General features: G+C 42.2%; 1 protein-coding gene across 1 annotated transcript; it reads right to left on the reverse strand.

Annotated features, from left to right (window-relative positions):
* Positions 1–13,454: 13,454 nt before the first annotated feature.
* On the reverse strand, positions 13,455–22,537 carry si:ch211-117k10.3 (Krueppel-like factor 15). Its single transcript, XM_031730219.2, has 3 exons — positions 22,372–22,537; positions 18,622–19,781; positions 13,455–16,417 (listed from the first exon to the last, which is right to left on the reverse strand). The coding sequence occupies exons 2-3, from the start codon at positions 19,722–19,724 to the stop codon at positions 16,249–16,251; spliced, it is 1,272 nt and encodes a 423-aa protein (XP_031586079.2). The 5' UTR covers positions 19,725–19,781; positions 22,372–22,537; the 3' UTR covers positions 13,455–16,248.
* Between the last annotated feature and the right edge of the window lie 2,201 nt (positions 22,538–24,738).

The following is a 24,738-nucleotide window of genomic DNA, read 5'->3' on the forward strand; positions in this document are numbered from 1 at the left end:
AATAAACAGCTTCATTTAGAAGTGTTATCTTGTTTTATCTTTGTCTAATATTTAAATTTGTTTGATGATCTGAAACATTTAAATGTGACAGACATACAAAAAAAGAAATCCAGACAGGAGCAAACACTTTTTCACACCACTGTATATTCCCCAGTTTCTTATGGAATTGTGCTGCTGAGTGACATTGTAGTTCCTTTTGGTAAAAAAAAAAAATAATCCACCAATGCACTGCTAAGTAATTAAATATAATAGCAAAAAAAAGTGAGAATGTGGAAGCAGAGTCATGCTATTCACAACTGCAGACTTAACCCCTACACAGTGTTCCCCTTATTTCCTGCAGGGTACCAAAGTGGGGTTTTTCACTCTCTCTCTTACATACTTTCTGTTTAATACTTGGTCATGTGTTTGTTTTGTGCTACTACAAAATAAATAATGCCATTTGGGCACATTTAAGCTATTTGAGGCAGTAATCTTAACTTCAAGCTATTTTACAAAGATATAAGTAAGGACTTTTTACTAAAATCTATATAAAAAATATTATTTATTTCACAAGCTGAGAATAATTTCAAAGATTTGAAAACCCTGTGCCACTGGAACAATCTGCTTGAGTCTGTCACAACTGTAATTGCATCCAAATTCAAACTGAAAACTCTCAGAATACTTACAATGTGTCTCTGATTTATGTTTGTGGGACTGTTTTAAAAAAATAAATAAACTCTTATATGTGGAGTGGGTACTTTATCATCTGTTTAACACATATTGCCTGTAATAAAGTGTACCATTTAAATGGTCTCTTTATTCAAATTGAATTTCAATTAAAGACTACAATATAAGAGAGAGCAAGTACTTGGCAACAGTGGGGAGGAAGAACTTTACAGTGACATGCAGACACTGGTGTTGGGAAATTTTAATGGCCTATGGCCTATATTCCCTGGGCTATGAAATCTTCAGAGAGAGAAAGTGAGAGTGTCTGCCTCTGGCTCATCAGGAGCCAGAGGCAGATAGAGATGCAAACAGGAACCAGGACAACAGCAGCCCCCAAGAGTACCGAAGACAACTGCACACCCATCCCAGCAGGAGAAGGAGGGAGGCCCTAGATGGGGTGCTGTGATGGCTGCACTTACAGCCACACAGTGGTAATACCCACCATGTTAGTCTAGAGGCTTATAAGTAACATTGCATTCACATTTGTCTTTCTTTAAATATAGGAATTAATTTACAGGACAATAAATAACTGGGTTTGGTTTAGAATTAATTCACATATCCACATAACACTGCATTCTAAAATAAGTGCGCACATTTTAGTTTACACTGTTATGTATGATTAATCTTTGTTTTCTGAGTTACCTTAGTTGCAGCTGCTCCAGTCCCTTGATTGAGGAGCCAAGAGGTGGAAAAGGGCGGGAGCGAGCTTTGATGGAAGACTGCTAATTGGTTCATTCCATAACTCGGGACCATGGGGGGGAATTGGAGTTCATTATGTTAGTTTCAGTTAGGTTTTGTGTGTTTTACCCCTCTGTGTTTTTGTGGGCTGATCAGCCACTATTTAAGTTTCCCCTTTGTCTCGTTAAGTTAGGTCAGTTTGTTTGAGTTATCAGTAGTGTTGTCAATTTTGAGTAGAGTTCTGTTATTTTGACCTCTTTTATGGGCCCAAGTTTTTGATTCTTTTTGCATGATTTAACCAATTATGTTTTTTGGGTTAAATAAAAAATCTTTTTTTTGGACTTTAACCTGTGCCTAAGTTTCCTTCACTGCTTGGTCCATCACAAGTGGTGTCAGGAGTGGGATCAGCAGTTAAAGGCACAGGATTTTTTTTCTCTTTTTTCCCCTCTTCACTTATTAAGCCATGCACAGAATGGGCAGGAGTGGCAGAGGAGCAAAAGGAGATTGTCAAAACCAGCCGGTTGGAGTGGTAGAGCAAGAAGAAGGAGGAGAGGAAAATGGAGCCTCTGGAGGGGTGGATGGCACTGAGAGCCAAGGTAAGGAGCCGACAATGTCAGAACTGATTTCCATCCTTCGTTCTCATATGGGTCAGCAGGAGGCCGAGGAAGCAAGAAGAAGGGAGGAGTTTACCCGTCAGGAACAGCGCTTTAAAGCACTGCAACATCAGTTTCAGCTGTTGCAGGTAGAAGTGCAAGCTCGTACCTCCCCGGTCCCTGATCCTCAAATGGAGGAACCTCAACAACCAGAGGTAGAGTCCTTTGAAGAGGAGGCTCCTCCCTGTGCTGGCTCCAGTAATGAGCAAATACATCCTCAATCAGGTCAGTCTCGCTTTCATGAACCCAGGCTGGAAAAATTGACAGAAGAGGATGATATTGAACATTTTTTAACAACATTTGAGCGATGGCTGTAGTTTGCGGTGGCAAAAAATGGACTGGGTTTTTCATCTGATTCCTTTACTCACTGGCAAAGCAAGAGGTGCGTATGTTCATATGGATATGGATGACTCTCTAGACTATTATAAAGTTAAAGCAGCTATCCTTTAAAAATATGACATTAATCCTGAGACATATAGACTGAGATTCCGTTCATTGGAGGTAAAACCTGATTTGAATCCAAAAGAACTATATGCAAGATTGAAAGAGTTATATGAGAAGTGGGTAAAGCCAAAAGGAAAAACGGTGCATGAGGTTGGTGAAATATTAATTTTAAAACAATATTTGAGAATGTTGTCTCCTGAGTTACAGATATGGATTAAAGAACGCAACCCAAACTCTGCGGCAGTGGCTGCAGAGCTGGCTGATGTGTTTGTGGCGGCACGGAGAAAAGGACAGCCATGGAGCCACACAGCATGGAAAATGAGAGATGTTTCAAAATCTGTACCTCACTACCAGAAAGCAGGGGTGAGTAAACCTCCAAAAAGCCAGTCTGTCAATATGCCGTCAAGACCTCCACCCAAGACTGTGATTTGTTATTTGTGTGGAATGGAGGGCCACATAAAACCGATGTGCCCGAAGAATTCTACAAAAATAACTCAGATGTGTTTTGTGCCCCGACAAAGTGTGGAACCTAAAGTGGAGTTTGAGAATGGTTTCAAAATGACCTTAGTTGAGGTTGATGGGAAACCATTAAAGGCCCTTGTTGACTCAGGAAGTACTCAGACTCTTGTGCACCGAGACTTTGTTCCTGCAAATAAAGTTAATAATGTGGAGACAATCCCTGTTTGCTGCATTCATGGAGATGAGAGGTCATATCCAACAGCAGATCTGTACATCAAGGTACAAGGACAAACCTATATTCTAAATATTGGTGTTGCAGAGAATCTGCCGTTTCCAGTAGTGCTGGGTCGAGATCTGCCTGTGTTGTTTGACTTGCTGAATCCTAGTCATGCATGCAATGTTGCAGTAACAAGAGCTCAAGCTAAGAAGAAAGAGGAATCCCTACACCCACTTCGTGCCTTGCCCTTCTATGATGTGGACATAGAGACTGCACCCGGGAAGTCTCGTAAGTCTCGTAGACAGAGAAGGCAAGAGAAGTTTCTACATACTGCTGTTCGAGCAGCTCCTAGCACAGAGCCTGAGTTACCTTTGGGTTTTAAAATCCCTGCTAATATTATTGAAATGCAACATGACGATCCATCTCTAACATCTCTGTTCCAGAAAGCTGCAGAGCGGAACCAAGGAACTAAGCAAGATCTGAACAGCAAGGGGGAGTTTCTGCTGAAGGATGGCATTCTGTATCGTCAGCAGGGTTCAGCATTACAGTTGGTGGTTCCTAGAGCAGTTCAGAAGGTGGTGCTCTCCTTGGGACACTCCATTCCATGGGCTGGCCACTTGGGAAAGCACAAAACCATGGCCCGCATTAAAAAATATTTTCATTGGCCTGGAATGCGCTCAGATGTGACATTGTTCTGTAAAAGCTGCCCTCAGTGCCAGAAGTCTTCTCTTAAAATCCCCTCCAGAGCTCCTCTCCAGTCTCTACCAATTATCAGCACTCCATTTGAACGGCTAGGAATGGACATTGTTGGTCCTCTAGAAAGAAGCAAGGCAGGCAACCGTTACATGCTTGTTGTGACAGATTACGCTACAAAATATCCGGAGGTCTTTCCTTTGAGATCAATAAAAGCCAAAGCAGTCACCCTCTGTCTCATACAGTTCTTCTCAAGGGTTGGTTTTCCTCGTGAAATTCTTACTGACCGTGGCACTAACTTTATGTCCACTTTGTTGAAGCAGGTGTACCAGCTCCTTGGGATTAAGAGCCTGAGGACAACGCCATACCATCCTCAGACAGATGGCCTAACAGAGCGCTTCAATCAGACCCTGAAACAAATGTTACGTAAATTTGTCAATGAAACTGGTACAGACTGGGATCAGTGGCTGCCCTACCTCCTCTTTGCATATAGAAAGTACCCCAGGCCTCTACAGGTTTTTCACCTTTTGAATTATTGTATGGCCATGAGGTGCGAGGCCCCTTGTCTCTTCTGAGGGAGACTTGGGAGGGTGACCAAGAAAGATCACAGGCTGTCAATGTTGTCTCTTATGTTGTCCAGATGCGGGAACGGTTGGAGAAGATGACGGAGCTGGCCCAAGCCCACAAAGCAGAAGCACAGCAGCACCAGAAGGCCTGGTAATGCGACCAGTCAGCTCGGCAAAGATCCTTCAGTCCTGGTCAGAAGGTGCTGGTGCTTCTTCCAAGTGATGACAGTAAGCTGTTAGCAAAGTGGCAAGGGCCATATGAGATCCAAAAGAAACTTGGGCAAACAACCTATAAGGTCGCTATTCCAGATCACCCCCGCTCCAGCAGAGTACTGCACATTAACCTGCTTAAGGAATGGGTGGAGAGACCAAAAGCGGATGTCTTTCTGATCCGGGAGGTTTCGGAGGAGGAGGAAGTGGATGATCAGTATCTGCCAAAACCCACTCCTCAGGACCTGGATCTCAACCATCTTCCTGAGGAAAGACAGGCTCAGGTGAGAAACCTGTGTAAATTAGATGTGTTCAGCGAAAATCCTGGTAGAACGGACATTGTGGAACATGACATTGTGTTGAAAGATGGAGCTTCTGTGAGGAGAATGAGTTACAGGATACCTGAGCGTCTACTGATCCCGTTGAAAGAGGAGATCGACCTGATGTTGTCACTAGGAATCATTGAAGCCTCAAAGAGTGAGTGGTGCCACCCGGTGGTCCTGGTGCCAAAGAAGGATGGCAGTATTCGTTTCTGTATAGACTTCAGGTACCTGAATGCAATATCACAATTTGATTCATATCCAACTCCCCGCATTGATGACATGGTTGAGCGCCTTGGGAAGGCCAGATACCTGACAACAATAGACCTCTGCAAGGGTTATTGGCAGGTACCACTGACTGAGCGCTCAAAAGAGCTGACTGCTTTCCGGACCCCATGGGGCTTGTTCCAGTTTAAAGTCATGCCCTTTGGACTGCATGGTGCCCCAGCAACATTCCAGAGACTGATGGACCAGGTACTGTCTGACATGTCTGATTTTGCTGCAGCCTACCTTGATGACATAGTGATTTTCAGTTCTACCTGGGAAGAACATCTGCAACACCTGGAGAAGGTATTGGGCGTCTTCAGTCTGCAGGGTTGACTGTTAATCCAGCTAAGTGTGCCATTGCCAAGGCTGAAACTGAGTACCTTGGGTTTGTGATTGGAAATGGAGTAATAAAACCTCAAGTCAATAAGGTCACCGCCATAGAATCCTGTCCCTTGCCAGAGACCAGAAAACAGCTGAGATCGTTTTAGGTATGGCAGGATTCTATCATCGGTTTATCCTCATTTCTCCACCAGGGCAGCTCTTCTGACGGATCTGACTGGTGCCCAAGTCCCAATAAGATCACCTGGACAGAGGAAGCTAAGATGGCTTTTCAGGACCTCGACAATCTCTGAGTAAGAGCCCAGTCTTGCACAGCCCTGATTTTGAGAGAAATTTCATTCTTCAGACTGATGTCTCAGAGAGAGGATTGGGAGCTGTTCTGTTACAGGGACCGCCTGGAGAGCGTCATCCAGTGGCCTTCATCAGCCACAAGCTGTTTCCGAGGGAAGTGCGATACTCAACCATCGAGAAGGAGGGACTTGCCATCAAATGGGCCCTGGACTCCTTTAGGTATTATCTTCTCGGGCGGGAGTTCATATTGGAAACAGACCACAAGGCTCTTCAATGGATAGAGAGAATGAAGGACACAAATGGAAGGATCACGCGATGGTACCTTGCAATCCAGCCATTCCGCTTTACCATCAACCACATCCCCGGCAAAGATAACTGCACTGCAGACTGTCTCTCTCGCTGTCCCAGGGAGAGATCTGAAGAGGGGGAGTGTGTGATGGCTGCACTTACAGCCACACAGTGGTAATACCCACCATGTTAGTCTAGAGGCTTATAAGTAACATTGCATTCACATTTGTCTTTCTTTAAATATAGGAATTAATTTACAGGACAATAAATAACTGGGTTTGGTTTAGAATTAATTCACATATCTACATAACACTGCATTCTAAAATAAGTGCGCACATTTTAGTTTACACTGTTATGTATGATTAATCTTTTGTTTTCTGAGTTACCTTAGTTGCAGCTGCTCCAGTCCCTTGATTGAGGAGCCAAGAGGTGGAAAAGGGGCGGAGCGAGCTTTGATGGAAGACTGCTAATTGGTTCATTCCATAACTCGGGACCATGGGGGGGGAATTGGAGTTCATTATGTTAGTTTCAGTTAGGTTTTGTGTGTTTTACCCCTCTGTGTTTTTGTGGGCTGATCAGCCACTATTTAAGTTTCCCCTTTGTCTCGTTAAGTTAGGTCAGTTTGTTTGAGTTATCAGTAGTGTTGTCAATTTTGAGTAGAGTTCTGTTATTTTGACCTCTTTTATGGGCCCAAGATTTTGATTCTTTTTGCATGATTTAACCAATTATGTTTTTTGGGTTAAATAAAAAATCTTTTTTTTTGGACTTTAACCTGTGCCTAAGTTTCCTTCACTGCTCGGTCCATCACAGGTGCCCAGGGCCAAAAAGTCCCAGAGGACCGGAGGCAACAAGAAGTCAACCCCGCTAGAGGCCGGTCACCCTGGTACGAGGGGGCAAATACTTTTTCGCAGCAATGCATGTATTTGACACATAGACTGGCTATTCACAGTCCATGTGTGCGGGCCTTCAACTGAGCCAGATGCATATGATGTTAGGCAACAGAAAGAATGCTGATCAGTTGAAAAGTGGACATGAGCAGCAAAGGAAGTGACAGCAGAATTTACCAAGAAGAGGAAGTGGAAAAATAATCAAAGATTAAAAAAAGAAACACAGAACGTGGCTGCTGTGGGCAGTTTTTCCTGTTTTTAACACTCAAATAAATATCCATGGCAGTCTGAACGTACATACTGCTGATCTACTCCAGCCATCTCTTTAAGAGTGGTCTGAAAAAGAGAAATTATCCATTGAGGTCAGAAGAAAATGGCTTATTTTCAGCTGACAGGAAGTGAAATAATTCCTCATTACAACCAAGATATGCAAAACATCTCTGAACCCACAAGATCTACAATCTTGAAGAAGATAGGCCACAGTGGAGAACACCAGGCCACTGTCATTCCTGTCAGCTAAGATCTAGAAACTGAGACTGTAATTCATACGGACTCTCAATCAACATTAAATTGCAGCCAAGGCTAAAGAATCTTGATTTTGGCAGACACAACATAAAGTACTCAATCCATCCAGCCTTGTATCAACATTTAAGGCAGCTGGTGGTGTAATGATGTGCAGGATATTTTCATGACACACTCTGGGCCTCTTAGTACCAACTGAGCATCATTTAAATACCACAGCCTACCTGAGTATTGTTGCTGGCCATCCATTTATGAACACAGTGTATCAATCTTTTGGTGGCTGTTTCAGCAGGGTGCTGGATGCAGACATCATGTCACAAACCTTAGATTATCTTAAACTTGTTTCTTGAACATAACACTGAATTTAATGTACTCAAATAGCCTGCACAGTCACCAGAACTCGATCCAAAATAGCACCGTAGTACCCTTTGGGATGTGAGCACATGTGAGCATCACACACGTGAGCAATAGCACACGTGTGTGATGCTATGATTATTATGCACCAAAATATCTGAGGAAAACTTTCAACCTCTTGTTGAATCTGTGCCATGAAGAACTAAGCCAATTACAGGTACAAGTAGATCCAGCCTAGTTCTAGCAAGGTGTACCAAAAAAAAGAGTTGATTGAGTCTAAATATTACAATTTCAATATTATATTTTGTGTGTATACAAATTATACAAAAAGCAATTTGTAAAAAAGAACCATGTTAAACATCATTTTGGATTTTCTATCAACACAGAACATCATTAGCAACAAAAAACAATATACCTCCACGTCCAGAAGCTGCATGTTGTCAGATTAACCACCAAGTGGCAGCGTATCCTAACAGTCGCAGTACCATCAGTGAGCCCTGCACAGATTCTAGTCTTGTTATTGTGGACATTCATCTGTTATTATCTGATGTTGTCAGAAAGCAAACATACAGCTAAACGTAGCCTAACTGCATTTAAAAAATATTAAATTAAAAAAAATAATAATAATAACAATTGAAAAAACAAAACAGCATTATGTTATTACAAGAAAAAAACCATCTGAGGTGTTGTATACACCTCAGGCTGGAGAGAAAGAGTACAGTATCAGACCTAGCTGGCATATTTAGCTAAAACAAATACCAGCATTATTCAGACATAAATGCGAAGCAGTCGAAGACCAGAGGGTGATTATTTATAGAGTGGTGGAGCTGGATTGACTTGGCGGGTGAGTGACTCATTCGCAGTTGAAGGAGAAATCTGTTCTATATGAATTGCCCTAATTAATATCTTGTGTAGGATTACAATAACCTCATATTTCTGGATGCCAGAAAAAGGCTTGTCTGTCAATGAGAGTCTAAGAGCTTTGAAGACATGACAAAATCAGTTGTAATGAGTTTTGTGTTTTATTTTTGGTCCCTGTCACATGATTCAGTGTGAACATCTAGATTTCAGGAGTAAGACTGCTGAATCCCACAGAAGCCTTACATTATTTTAACATTTGACACTGAAGCAAACCCAGCTTTTATTATTAAATACATTTTTTGTCACTAGAGGACAGTGGAAGAAGCAAAGGTCTACAGTTGTTGTGGTAAATGGTCTTGTGCTTTTCTACCCCAACTGAACACTCAGAACTTTTTGCTACAAGCTTCATTCACCCAATCACACACCTTCGTGCTTTTACCTGTGCCTAAGCACTTTGATCTAATTCAGTTTAATTTATATATTGACAAATTACAAGAACAGTTGCCTCAAGGTGCTTTATATTGTAAGGTAAAAACCCTGCAATAATACCCCAATAATCAGATGACCCCTATGAAAATTCACCTGGCGACAGTGGGAGGGAAAAACTCCCTTGTAACAGGAAGAAACCTCTGGCAGAACCAGGTTCAGGACAAAAGACACACTATTCACACAGTCACATTTCAATGAATACATGGGAGGGGGGGCACTTATGGTGATGTGGATGTGATGTGAGGATGTGCACCAGATGTGTGATTCATAAAAATAAGGTGCCGTTTGGTCCCAGTTGCTTAATAAACTGGGTGACTGAAGCCCCTATTTTGTCTTTTTTGCTTATTTTTCAAAGGAAATGACCATGTGATTTCGGTTATCATTTACTGTATTTTTCTGTATTGTTTCAGATGAGGTTTTGATTAAACTGAATACCAACACTGTACTGCATTTATATTGTACGAATATGAACATACAGTTCCTATTTACACTATGGCCAGCTGACTGTGCATTGTGCTTCTGGCAGGCCAGAGTGTCCTTTTTTTGATAGTTAAGAGTTGGCAACCCTACATGTGACATTAACTTGTCGGCCATTTTGCATGTGTAATAATCCTGAAATATAGTGGAAAAACTCATTAAACGAGATAAACTATATTAAGTGACTAAACAAATAAACATATCCTCATAAACATATACATTGCTCTAGAGTATATGTTTACTATGTTTACTAAACATAGTAAACATATACTCTCTTGGAGGAAGTACAACATTTTCTTGATAAGCATCTTGATTGTTATTTGGAGAAACTGGGCAAAGGCATATGGATAGCCATAATTTTCCATCAGTGTGTTCTGCTGTTAGCTCCTGTTCACCGGTATTCACGGCTGTTACTGAAACTTTTTTTGAAATGGATTTGACGTGGGCAGACTCGTACTTAGCAAATAAACTCTTGTGATGTGAGAGTGAAATCATACTGTTAATCGGAGAGAAATTAAGTTTTAGGATGCTATAGGCTAATGTTAGCTTGCATGACTAGCTTGCATGGTTAGCTTGTTACATTGTCGTTTAGCCATCTCTTGTTACCTGTCCAGAGACGAGAGGGTCACATGCCTGATCTGCTGACAATAACTAATTGCAGTAATATCAAGATCAAATAAGTATGTTCATATGAAACCTCTTATGTTAGAACTTTAACTTTAGTTCAGGAGGAAGAGGATGAAATGGAGATGAGAAGGCGAGAGTTGTGCTGGAGGAGGCAGATGAAGAAGACGAGAAAAAAAAAATAGAAAGAAATAATGAAAATATAAACATAAACACTTTAAATGGTACATATTGTTTGAAACAGATACTGGTAATTTAAAAAAATTCAACTAACCCATAATTGTTATACTGTTATACTATTTATCTGATGCCTTTATTCATTAATTAGGTTTTTTTTTCGTATTCTTCTATCTAAAAAGCATGAAACTGATTAAAAAAAGATTTTCCTTCTGTCCTTGATTGTCCTTGATGATTACAGCACCTAACCCCACAGCAGAATGTAGGCGTTGTGAGGGAAAAGTAGTGATAATTTCTATGTAAACAATGGATTAGTGATGATTACGTCCAATATGGCAGACAGGTCGTGAGTGCCATGCGCATGACGTCATCTGTATGTAAATCCTCTGTATGATTTCAGAATCTGCAAAACATATTAATTTCACACTTGAAATTATCCTTATTACCTAGGTTTGATCTGTTTGCTGCGTAGTGTATTCAGATCAATGACTTTCACTTGTGTTGTCTATTTTTCACAGATCCTCTTAAATTACACAGTTGTTAAACACTAATCTTTCCTTAAACTGTGTTTTTATTCCTACATGAATTCTATTTAGTTTCCAGCTAGGCTGGGTGATGAATGAAAGAAGGTAAGAAGGAATAAAAGAAGTAGTCTTCAATAAAAGTTTCTTGTTAACAGTCACAAAGAATTGCTGCAGGCTATCTACTGAGATAGCCTTCCTCTGTGTTCTTCAGCTTTATGAGACAAATGTTCTGGTCCCATTTACTGATCATAATAAATCTATAGCTTTTCAAAGGCCATACTGTTCTGTTTTAAAGAGCAGTGCAGCGCTTTGTCCTACAGTAACCTCTGGTCATGACTGTTGTCGACTACTCTTGTTACATTACAGCTTGTGGCCACATTTCATTTCTAACAGGAAACTCCCTCCTTGCTTCTCTCCTCCTGTTCAGCCCCATGTTCTTGCGAGATGCCCGCCTACAGTTTAAGAATCAAAACAGGACTCAGATGATCAGCATTTTTATGACTGCGTATTCAGGCCACATTAGTAAAAGTGTCCAAGAGCAGAGCAGGAAAGGAGGAAACTGTTGTTTTTGCTTTGAAGCTGGTCCCAGTTCCTTCCAGGTGTTCCCCTCCCATTCCCCCTTTCAGTCAAGCACAGCTAGAAAACACTGACAGCCAAAACATGATATGTGTAGAGAGCTGTAGCTTCCTCTTAGCTTTGTAGATTACCAAAGTGAGAGGTGGTGCAGCATGCAGCAGGATTCAGAGTACTGGAAAGTAATTACAGGATTGAAACCTGCCTGCTGCTTTTTTTTAAAGCCAGATTTGCTGTGCTGTAATCCCTGCTGTCATTTAGCACTGCAGGAAATTCAGATTGGTGTCATTTCTATGAGACAATCTTTGGTATTATCAGAGAGCAGGTGACTACAGAGAAATGGAGAGAAGGAGAGAAGCTGGTAAATCTGCCTGCCAGTACCGCAAAGCTGTCGATATTTGAAGATTCTTGTTTCTTACTTCCAAGATTTGTTGGGGAATGTTGTATATCTGTTACTATCCTTTTTCAATCACCGTTTCTGCATGTGTATTTTTATATTGATGCTAATGTTTCCGTGGACGACAATTTTTTGCTGTGTTTTTTGTTGTTTCTTTTGATGTGAATCAATGGATGTTAGACGAGTCAAATGGAGTCTACTCATAACAGACAACTTAGCAATGGGCCAGTTCAAAATTTTATCTTTGGGCACTTAACAGCCTGTCACACAAATCATAGAATTTGTTCCCTTGTCTTTAAGTTAATCTGCAAAAAGTTCCAAACGGTCTGACAGACATAAAATGGTAGTTTTGCACCATCAAGGTGACTTTCAAGGAGCAATTACTAGTAAACTGCGTATATCTCTGCTTGGGTTGCAGTATGTCCTTATAAACCTGGGGAAACTGGACAAGTGGAGGCCAAAATAAGAATAAATAAGAAAACTACTTACAGTACATGAACAGAATCTGAAGGTCATGTCCTCCTCAGGACCTGAGAGGTGCCCTTGCCCTTCAGCTGATCCTACTGTTCATCAGAAATGTTCTCAGTGGTAGGGTGACTGTCAAGAAGCCATTCTTATTGTAAGGAAGGGAAACAGAAAGGCTGAGGTATGAGAAACTTCACAGGAACTGGACTAAAAGTTCAACAGCAACTGGTCTTATGGAGTGATGAATCTAAATGAGACATTTTTGGTTCAAATTATTGTCATTGTTCTCAACACTGACTGACTCATGAACACAAAAAAGTGCAATCAAATTTTCATCCACCATGCAAGACCATCTGGAAAGCATCTGATTGGACGTGGACTGAGCATGGCAATGATTCCAAACACACTGCCACTGCAGTAAAAGATTAACTGGATTTTAAAACACCCCAAACAAAAAAAACCCCAATCAGTCGTGGATTGGCCTCCCCAGTGTCCAGACATCAACATTACTGAAGCAGTGTGGGATCATCCTGACAGAGAACAGAATAAAAGGCAGTAAACGAAGAGCTTTGAATGTCCTTCAAGACGCCTGGAGAAATATTCCTGACCACTACTCAACTTAGAAGAAAGCCGCACAAGAGTTCAAGCTGTGTTGAAAATAAAGGTGGTCAAAACAAACACTGACTTTCAAGCTCATCAGAACTGTGCAAACAGTTTTTTCCCCTGTATATTTACAAATTTCAATAAATTGCTACACATGTTAGCCATCCTCTTAGCAAAATATAAAGAGCCTTGAGACTTTTGCACAGTACTCTACAACTTGATACTTGTTTTAAGGTGAAGCCATAATTTTGAGGTTAGCTTTAGTTTACACTAGCTTACGAGCTGATGTACGACAGTGTGGTGTCCTAAAGCAGGAGCATTGTGTATTTTTGTAGACTGCAGACAGAACCTTGGACTAATTCAAAAAAATATGAGGACATTGCCATGTTTAATATTATGTACAGTACAGATCAAATTTTAGCAAAAATTATTTATTTTCGCATGGACACCGGACACAAAGTGAAATTACCATTCATTTTGACATGTGATTCTGGCCAAAGGGTAAAATAAAGTCAAACTTGTTTCCTATTTAGTTATTTTTTGTCTTCAACAAGAACATAAAAAGTCTCACTTAGCGCCAGTACATAGATATATCAGACTATTCATGAAAGCTAGGACCCAAAACAAAAACCCCAACAAGCTAAAAGACAGCTCCAAATAGCCCCTTAGCTTTTTTTAAGAAACCTTTGTTTCCCACAGTGGATTCGAAACTATCACTAAGAACAGTACTCAAGATTTCTGGTTTCCATCTGTACACAGATATTTCACACTATAAGCTTGTTAAAAAAAGGCTGAGTGTGAATAAAAATACTTTCACACCATTTCTATACTTGTTATTTTCTCACATGCTGGTACATTGTCACTGTAAACCTCGTAGCAAATGCTGATCTATGTCTGCCTAACAAGCGTTACTGGAATAACAACATAGCAAAAGGATTAGTGTTTTTCTTTTTTTTTAAATTTTATTTCTGCAAATAGGAAAATAGCATATCTGGTATTCAAAAAAACCAAACAAACAAAAACAAAACAAAAAGAAAATATCGCCTGTGCTCAGGCATCACACAGAAAGAGAGAATTGGATGATGATGATTAGGGAATACAGGTCTGGATGTAGGTCAGTAGAAGCAGCCTGGGGAGGCTCAGACACAAAGACAGCACTGGTTCAGACAGATAAACACGTCTGCCCGTCTGTTTCTACGCTACAGAGCATGGCTGCTTGGAAAGAATGAAACCTAGGGTATCCAGAATGCTAAGAATCACAGATATAAGAACGATTGCTGTGTAAATGTCTGTGCGCTGCTACGCGCATAAGTGCTCTATTTTTGCGCTTATCCATAAGCACCAGTGTTGCTCGAGCTAAGGTTAAGACTGCCGGTAGCCTGCAGTTTGTAGTAGTAAGTGCCTGTTCAACAGAGATAATCCAGCTATGTGAGGCGTTACGCTTGTAATTACAGCCTATTTTGTGAAGCACCGGTAGGTTAACAAGCACCACAATGTTGAGATCAAATAACACACTGTAATACCAACCACCACGGGGAGTTGAACCTTCCTTACAAAAATTGCTTCACTATTTTTTTTTTGCATTTTGCTGTTCCAGTGCATTTTATGGAACTGCCATAAGAGCAGGAGTGTTTTCTGACTGTTTCTCACTTTTCACTAGCACAAGTGCACTTGAGACCAGCAGACTCAGCTTTAATGGTTTATGTGAACGGGTAGAGCGGGACTCCAAATCCCAGAGTATAATCAGTCCGACATTCCACAGACTGATCGCGCTACAATCAAACTCACACAACAGACTGAAAACCTCTCCAGGAACACCACTGAATAGCTTAATGCGCTGATTGAAAATCCTCGGATTTCAAAACAAACAAACATCTATATAAAGGCTACAAGCTGTACATGTGTGTCCTTAATATTCAGTACACATTATATTGAATATGCTAATACAAATGATTGGATAGATGTTAGCTGCCTTTCCAGCTATTCATACTATTAGCTTTTCTTGCTGCTATAACAAAAAAAATAAACATTTACAGTAAGTGCTACTGTAAATTAAAAAAAGAGCAAAGTTTCACATCACTGTTGCACCTTATAGGCCCATAACTACTTTGTGTGTGTGTGCGTGTATGTTTTTTAAGCCACATCAATGGGCTGCACAATGATTTCCAGAGAACAAAGAGCTTATAAACCGTATAAACGAAGGTGTCGTTTTCATCCTCCCACAGAGGGCCAGAACAGGGATTTCTGGTTTGGCAACCCCGTGTTCAGAGTCACAGTTAAATAAGAGCAGTCATATGATAACAGCAGGCTCAACAGAGGTTTTGTGAGATGGACAAAGGCATCGATAAAGAGATTAGGACATACTGGGACTGAGAAAAGGCATACAGGTCCAAAGCATTTTGGATCACGACTGGATGAATGCGATCAAGGCCAGGGGTGTGGTCCAGAAAACAGTGAGTTTTGCTCAACTTGGCCAAATTATCAGGGACACCACCAGTTCAATACGACTGAACTATCTCTGCCGTGAGGAGCCTCGGCATCACTTTGAAAGTACTTTCAGAAGAATTCAGAAATCGGTAGTGGGTTTCCGAACTCTCTCGCGCGTGTCACGTTAACGATTAGAACACATAAGTGCAACAACGGAAGCTTCATCTGAACCATTTGAACCCTGAAGTTTACCTTTGAGGAAGCAAATTGATTGCAAAAGTAGAAAAAAAGATTCTATAATTACAGATGCTCCCATTACTGGTTAGCACTCTACTTCCCACAGCACCTGGCAGCTTGGTAACTGGAGCAGTGGGGCACGCAGTGGTTACAAGAGGGGCCCTTATAAGAATGTCTGCTGCTCTGCATTCTGCGTGTGCAAAGGCCAGGAAATCCACTTTGAGCTGACTTTTTCCTGAGGTGGCTGCTAGCTCGGTACAATATGAGCAGCTCACAAGGAGCACTGAAAGTAAAATGGAGGGGAGGAAGAGACGGGACAGAAACTTTGAAGTGAAACGGCAGCCAACTCCCGAGATTCTTCTGAAAGTCCAGCTCGTAAAGCACCAAAAATCCTGAGGAGGCCCGGACCCTCACCGTGCTGCCCAAGTCGAAACTGGGCAAGGCGGGCAAGGCAGGTGTGGGTGGGTGGATGCTGGGCAGGGGTCAGGTCAGCTCAGGGTATCACACGGTGGCTCTGATAATCCTGCTGGGCCTGGAGCTGCGGTGGACCTTAGTGTGTTTGGAGAGGTGGTCGCTGCGGGCAAACTTCTTCTCACACAGTGAGCACTCGTAAGGCTTGACGCCCGAGTGAGAGCGGCGGTGACGAGACAGTTCGTCAGAGCGGGAGAACCTGGAGACACAAAAGCAGAGGGGTGATGTTATTCACAGCTTGAAGGAGGTTTAAAGACATGCACACCAGCTAACATATCCATTAATCGGGACATACCAAATCCCTTCCCCCCAATGATGGATAAGATTACACAAATTAATATTGGATTTATTATATGAATCAAATCCATTCTCATGTTTTGCAGTTAAAGATGAGATATTTGTAGAACTTCTCCCAGCAGATCTCCTGTGTGGGAGGTACAGTAAAGGTTCAGGAACTTCTGGGGCCGAGCGTGCTGATTGGCCAAATGTTTTTGTGCTTTTGTAAGTTGTTTTTTTTTTTTTTTTTTAAAAACCTGCAGGTCATGTTTACCATTTACAGAATAAAAGTGGGAACTCTGGCATAAAGAGAAGGATTTATCTTGTAATTCCTCACAGTCTGTCATTTAGCCCTGTAACAGAGAGAGTAGAACAGCTAACTTTCTGAAGTGACTATTATCTTCACAGAGCTTCAAACCGCAGTGGGAACTTAGATAAGGAGTTAAAACAAGTCTCAGTCCCTTTGGAAGTCCCTGACATCAATCCTCAAAACTAAAAGGCATTAAAAGTCTTTAATGACACAAACGTAAGCTGGCAATGGGTAACAGGAGACTGAGAGGCTGAAATCAATGTTTAGCAGATGAAAATGAGAAAATGATCATATGAAACAGTTTCAGCACGCTCAGTTACAAATGATTCTTTATTAATATGAAGCACTCCATTGCGTTAACAGCCCTGGAAAAATCTGATTGTTTACCTCATCAATCATTTAAGGCACCACCTCAGCAGCTGAGGAAGGCCTTGTGCGGACACTGTAGCAGAGGCTCAAACACCCATCTCTCTTCATATCAGTGAGACCATCCGGGGAGACCAACGTTTTATGTTTAATAACTACCATCCCAGTCTCATTGGTGATCATCATCACATCTCAGCTCACCTCACAGGTACTTTTAAACCACTTTTGCCCCGCCCTAAAACACACAATATCATAATAATGTATGTATGTTCCCTATCTTACAGTTAACTGAACGCCGAATGGTGACCTTACAACTGCGTTCACCGTGCGCATGCTTGTTGATGTTTCATGCGCATGTGGTACGTTCATCTATTTTGTGGATGTTCTACGTTCGTTACGCTACGTGTTTAACGGTTTTTATCTTCGACAAAATAAGCCAGTGTAAAAATGCTTAAAAGTGCAGCAGAGCAGGCGACATCAACATGAAGATAAGATCACGAAAGCTGGGTGAGCATAATCATATCATGAGACACTTTCTGAAGCAACCTGCTGGGTATTAAATCCTCAATATCTATTTGATTATTTATGTTATTCATATTATTTTGATGTATTCCTAATTTCAAATAGTTTTTTTGTTCATAATAAATTTGTTATATTTTTACTAAACTACATGCAGGTCTTTGCTAGCCTTTTAGATTTCTTCATCAAGACACTAATGATGAATGTAATAAAAATAAATAATCTAACATCATGTCTTTTTGAAGAATACTTGAATCTCATAAACTCATGAGCTAAACGTTTACCAAGGCCACAGATCAAGTGTCAATTTGCTGTAGGCTTCGATATAATCGGACTTCTTTTTGCAGCCAGAGGTGCTGCCCCCTACTGACTGTTAGAAGGAAAGCAGGTTTTAGCCACCTCAATACTGGCTTCACTTCCCAGAACTGGAAGCTTCACATGTCTTTTACATAAACTGTTTTTACATGAAGGTATTCATATAACTTATGTGCAAAATTTTGTCAATTGACAAAAATAGCTTTGACAATTGACTGCTGATTACCATCAAACCTTCGGAGCCAAAGGAAAAAAAACTAGACAAAAAGCACTTCTGGACACAAAGCTTAATGGGTTGTTAACCAGGAAGATGCTTGTGTAAACATGTAAAGCATAACCGAGATGGAAACTGAAATTCTTTGTTGCTATGAAAGTATTCTGTGGATGCATAACAAACCCCTGTGAATAAAGGAGCAGCTGAAATTGTTTATTCTTCGTCCATTTCCTCATATTATAATAAACGTACTGTGGCGTGTTTGTGCAGGGTCTGTTGCTCTAACTAGTCTTGCTGGATCAAGCCATCTGCTTAATCAGTGCCAACAATCAATCATGGGGAAAAACCCCTAAAACCTTATCTTAACTGTTAAACCTGCTACAGCCTCCATCATGTTCCGTACCTCCATCCACACTCGGGCCAGCTACACGTGTAGGGTTTCTCTCCTGTGTGACGGCGGAAATGAGCTTTCAGGTGGCTGCTTTTGGTGTACATCTTCCCACAGCCTGGGTGGGAGCACTTGTGGACCCTTTCAGTAGGTGGCACCCTCGTCATTCGAGGAGCCATTGCTTTTAGCACACCACCTCCATGGCCCCCGACCCCAGTCAAGCCTGTGATTTCCAGAGTCCTCATAGTGATTGGCAGAGGGGCGATCTTTACATACTTCTGGTCAGTTGACTTGTTATCACCACTGTTTAGTGATAACAGAGTGGTGTGCGTGGAGGGCACCTGGGGAGCCAGCAGGGTTACATTTTGTCCTGTAGCACCTTGAAGCCCCATGACCACATGGGTGAGCAAAATCCCACTTTGGGCCCCCGGAGGAGAGCCTGCTGGATTCTGGGCCTGGGCCAACGGAAGAGGCTGGAGTTGGAGCACCAAAGGAGCACCCAGGAGCACCGGTGAGGACAAGGTGGGTGGTGAGGGGTTAACTTGGGCACAAGAAGGGTCAGCTGGAATGGGGCTATTTCTCCCGCCTTGAGTGGCATCTGAGCTAGACGTGCATTGGGAGGCATCAGTCTTTGGATCATTGATAGTCTCTGAGGAAGCAACCGGGGGAGCGGAGTCAGGTGGAGGGTCAGCGGAGCTGCATGGTTGAGGGGAGGCCTCCTCCTTTGGAACAACCATCCCGTCTTTGACTATTTCCATCTTTTCCCTCAAAAACTCTTCGATGTCCTCCAAGGTTGGGGAGAAAGGGGAACAGGGGTGGAACGAGAATTCAGGCAGCTTAGGCTCCTGACTGGCAGCTTCCCCTTCTCCCAGTTCTCCCAAGAAAATATGGAGATGCTTTTCTCCATCTTCATCCTCCTCCTCTTCTTCATCTTCCTCATCCTCTCCTGGGCTGGAGCTGTGCAGAACCTCCACTTCCCTGGCTTCTGGACTGTTGCAGGAGGCCGAACTGCCCCCCTGGCTGCGGTCTCCGTCCCCGAGGTCAAGGGAGAAGAGGCTGCTGCTGTCCCTGAACAGGTCATTCTCCAAACTCAGCATTCTGCTGCTGAGAGACACCATTGAACACTGCAGAAGGGATGTAGAGGAAACTCGATCCAGAAGAGGAGACACAAAGACCTGCAAAGGCAGCAGTGAGACCAGATTTTATTACCCAACAGAAAGTAAAACGTCAGGAGGGCCCGAGGACCTCAATGACTCGATTATTGACTTTAAAATAAATATAGTTGATGCATTTGGCAACAAAAAACATTTTTCTCCTTAATATTCAAGTTAAAGTTCTATTCTAAACTCTGATTATGTCAGACGGCTAAAACTAATACTGGATCACAGAAAAAGAAATGAGCAAATACTCTAATGATGCACTGAATTAGACATAGACTCATATATCAGTCAACCAGATCACACACATATCTGTATAAACGTACCAGGTGGTCCAATATCGATCATAATTTAGAAAATCATATGCAGGGTAGTTGGGGTAATGGCATCATTTAAAATTTCTCTTTTAATACTGGATACCCATACATATAACAAATTTTGGCAGATGAGTGCACGGCATCCTCTCACTCACACTGTTGTGAAACTCTTCATGCATAGCAGCATATTAGGAGCCTGGCGGACAGCTGGGTCTAAGCCCCACCCCCCCACCCCACTGAGCCAATACACTGTTACAGTTTACCGATCTATCTTATTAGCAGTTTTTAGACATATAAGAGGCTTGAAAAATTTCTGTGGTGATATTTTATGACTTTATACTTTTTCAAAAAATGTCCTGGGGATGAGCTGAATGATTTACTGCTGCACGCAAATGAGGTTAAACATGATTCGGTGCTCTCCCGCTGGTACATGCATACTTTCTGGGCAGTTTATTTCCTGCTTCTGTGAAGAGAAAAGTAAGAATGTACGAGCAGGAGTGTGAGAATTCCTTTGCGGTGCAATGCAGAGTCTACTCCCAGTTAGTGTAAGTCTCTGGTCCTCACTTTGATAAATAAATACTCGGAGCACTAATATAATGTTAAACAAGTCAGGTACTAAACGTGGACTCTGACACAGGGCCCCTGTGCAGCACACTGCTACAGCATCAGAGCATAACATCTGACTGTCATTGTACTTCAGCAAGGTTACCACCTTTCAACTACGGTATGTGAGAATGTGGGGACCCCAGCGGAGGAGAGGGGGATTGTTAAGTCATTTGGGTTGAAACGGCCCTTTAAATAGAGGTGCTGCTGTACATTTACAGTATTACTAAGTATCAATACCAAATTTTCAGACAGTTGATTGCTCATAAAAGTGTTTTATTTATTCAATGAATTCCACACACTGGAAATCCTGTTCCTGTGTGAGGATAACTCATCTAACCACAGCAGCTTATGACACAACTAAAACATTTTTATTGTCACCGGGCTATTTCCTGCCCAGTTATTTTAGTGACTAACAAACATGTCTGTTTATACTGCTTAGAATAATCCATCTAAGGCTACATGTTGCATTTTAGCTATATTTTTTTATTTACAAGCATGCCAATAATAAATCACAATAAACCTGTGGCTCCACTCTGTCGCCTTGGAGATGCACATATAGATCGTATGGAGATCCAACAGCTGGAAGCAAAAGGGCCGGCTTCTAGGGGTGCCACCAATGGGGGTCCTGGGGGGGCACTGGCCACCCCCGCAAAATTTGCTGGTCTCCCCAGTGGCCTCCCATTACAAGACTGTCCTATGTTGGTAATTCTAATAAACGTGACCACAAGAGAGAGGTGAGCACACCTTCTCATTTGATTTTCAGATGTACCTATTTTCAGTGATATCGACTTTAATAGCAGGAAATTAACTAGGCATAGAATTCTTCCCTTTTTTCCCATATTTAGTAACCTATATTTGACAACAGCATAATAAAATTGGAAATTATGTTTTTGGTGTGCCACCCTAATATTTTTAGTGGCCCCCATATGGCCACCCCTATGAAAAATTCTGGCGGCGCCTCTGCTGTCGAACCAGGATTCACATGGACTCAGGACTCTGCTTTAATGCTATACCACAGGTGCGCTGTAACCACAGGCTGGCTTTTATTTTTTAAAGTCATTTCCTAAGCTGCAGTGCATTTGACCTCTCACGTCCATCGCAGTGTTGGTGCTGAAACACAGAAAAAGCCTGATGTGAACACTAAACAGTGTAAGAAATAGCAACCCTTTCTAGAGTTATGCAACAAGTGCTGGGACCCCAAAACGCGTCAGGACGCAGATTTAATCCGACGGAGGGGCCCCGGGAGTGCGTTTACGTCCCCTCACATGTCCGCAGCCCCTATGTTTAAAGCCAGCTTCCTGATCAAACAGTAGCACAATAACCCCATGTGCTTATGTAAAGGCTGTTTGTGGGTGCTGTCAGAGGGCACATGTGGCAGCAGGGCCTCACTGCTCGCGCAGAGCACGGCCGCTCGCGCAGGGTAAACACGGGCCGCACAGACGCACCCACAAACACGCGAGAGAGCGCGAGCGTCCGATCACCGAGAGAGAAAAGACGGAAAACCCCACGGCCCGACTGTCTGAGAAACGAGCGAGCGCTCCTCCGACAGCATGGCAGTCCAACTGTGCCCACTCAGACATCCACGAGCCTCAAGTTCGCCTGGGTCATAAAAACTGCTCTATTTATACTCCTCGGTCTTTCCGGAGGAGTCGAGCGGCGCGATCCCGGCGGCTGCTTCGACCTACCGTGCTTCGGAGCGGGGAGAGTGTTCGCGGAGGAGGCGCAGTCCACGGCTCTCCGTGTTTCGCCTTTATTTCTCGTCTCCGTCGTGTTATTGTCGTCGCGCACTCGCATCCCGTCTTTGCCACGGGTCCATGTTGGCATTTCTTTTCCCAGCGTCACGTGACGGCATCGCTGCACAACTCGGAGGCACGGGTCCCTTTCCGCGCCTGTGATTGGACCAGCGCCGCGGAGGCTCGCCCAAAAAGGAACGCGCTGATTGGCTGCCGCTCAATAAATTCTGACTACCATGTGTTGTTAGAGGGGAAGCTGTGCTGTTTTAACAGGATGCACCGTGGCCAGCAGATGTGCGGGGAAGGAGGTGGAAGTGGGGGTGACGGAAACACCGTCTTGTCGGTGTATCCGTCACCCCCAAGATTGACCTGCGCCGTCAGAGCAACCTGCAGTTACTGCTAGAGATAAAGCTGCCGTGGAAGCACCGCTACCCAGTTGTCTGATTTCCGTGAAGCGTTCACGCAGAGAAATCCGACTTTTCTTCACATTTTAGAGTTAAGCAGAACGTTTTTTCACTTCTAGGTGTAGTTTTAGGTGTAGGGAGGCACACAGAGCACAATATCTGTTTATATCAAATAGCACAACATCCACCCATAACATGGACAGATGGATGGAACAGACATGCATGTGGACAGTTGGATGAAACCTGTGCAGGAACCAGAAGAACCTGCAGATTCAACACTCGGAGGCTCCAGCCTACCAGAAGATTCAAATCCTCCAGTTGTGAGGCAACAGTGCTCTGAATCACGTGATCGTGATTTACTCCACCTATGAATCTTTTTAGGTAAACTTGACTATCCCCTCCACACACCATTGGTCCAGAGCAAAAGGAAGAAAGAGCCCGATATTAGAAGTTTCTTTTTAATTTTTCAGTATTAAAAATTAAACACAATTTTTTAGGTTTAGAAGGGTTGTTACTAGTTTGATGGAAATGTTGCCTGTCCTGCTGATTTCGAACCTGAATAACATAGTCGGCATGGTTTCTGAAACTCACAGACATGTGTGATGCGTTCACATCTGAGCTCTAGGAGTCCAGGTGTTTATGAGTTAAAGTACACGAATTCATCATGGATGTAATGACAGGATATGTGTGACATATGTGCACATTCGAGCAGGTCATTAGCTCCAAATTTACCTGAAATCAGGCAGAACTGTCACACTGTCTCATCCAAAAGAGGACAGAAGAGTAAATCATGCCTATGTGTGTCCGTTGGCTCAGCAAGTTATCATCTTAAATGCGAAAGAATAAGAACTTAAAATCCCCACAGAAGGTCTGAGGGCCCGAGGCATTTGGCATAAACAGATATACAAAAGGTTCAAACTGCTGCACAAAAATTCACAATGTAGGAAATGAAGCCCCTGATGATCTAAATCTCCTGAGGTAGGACTTCCACTATCCATCATTCACGCTTTCACAGTTGCATCTTTTTCATTTTTATTCTCCATGTTTTTTAAGTCTAACACAAAGTCTGCACAATTATTTTTCCGCTGTCAGGATGTTTTTTAAACTCATTAGAATTTGCCATGACGCTACGAGTGCAGACATGAAATTGGCTAAACTTGGACTTCAGTTTTCAGAAATTCTGCTTTGGCAGAAGTTACTGTTTACATGGAAAAAACATTTTATTACCACCTTTGACTAGTTATCTATTTTTTCCTCAAATTTACATCGATTAGTTATTGTTTCATTAAGGAATAAGCAATTAGCTCATTACACAATAGATTAGTTATGATTGCAGGTGATTTTTTTTTTTAATGTTGTTATATGCAGGATCTCTAGTGATCCAAAGCATGTATCTGGTTAATTAATTAATGTTTTTGTGTTGTGCAATGAAAATTCGAAAGGGCAAAGTTGTAATTGTCACATTGACCACACCGGGGCGCTGTTATGCTGCTGAAAAAAACAGACACGATACAGAAGTGTGCTTACAGCATTAGCTCTCAACAGCATTTTGTCTGATATTGGAGACTTTTGATTACAACAGTGCTGCTGATGAAGATGTACCTGAGTAGTTAGTTTTGTGCCATCCATGAATCTGCTCAATTAAAAGCATCAGAAGAGGAAGAAACTGATACAGATGTGGATTAAGCCTTGTTCTAGAACGCAAACTTTTTTCTGTGGAGAACTTCCCTCATTTTTAAAATTAATTTCTGTTGCTGTTGTTGTTTTCTGGGACCATTCTTAGTCCAGGTCTGGTTAACTTGCCAATTATGATCACAGCGCTCTGAATGACTAAGTCTGTCCAATAAGCATCATTAGAGAAGTAAGGGGCGATCTGTTAGTCAGATTAACTCTGCTGCTACAAACACAGGTTTTC

The sequence above is a fragment of the Oreochromis aureus genome, linkage group 5 (assembly GCF_013358895.1).
Source record: "Oreochromis aureus strain Israel breed Guangdong linkage group 5, ZZ_aureus, whole genome shotgun sequence".
In the NCBI taxonomy this organism is placed as follows: Eukaryota; Metazoa; Chordata; class Actinopteri; order Cichliformes; family Cichlidae; genus Oreochromis; species Oreochromis aureus.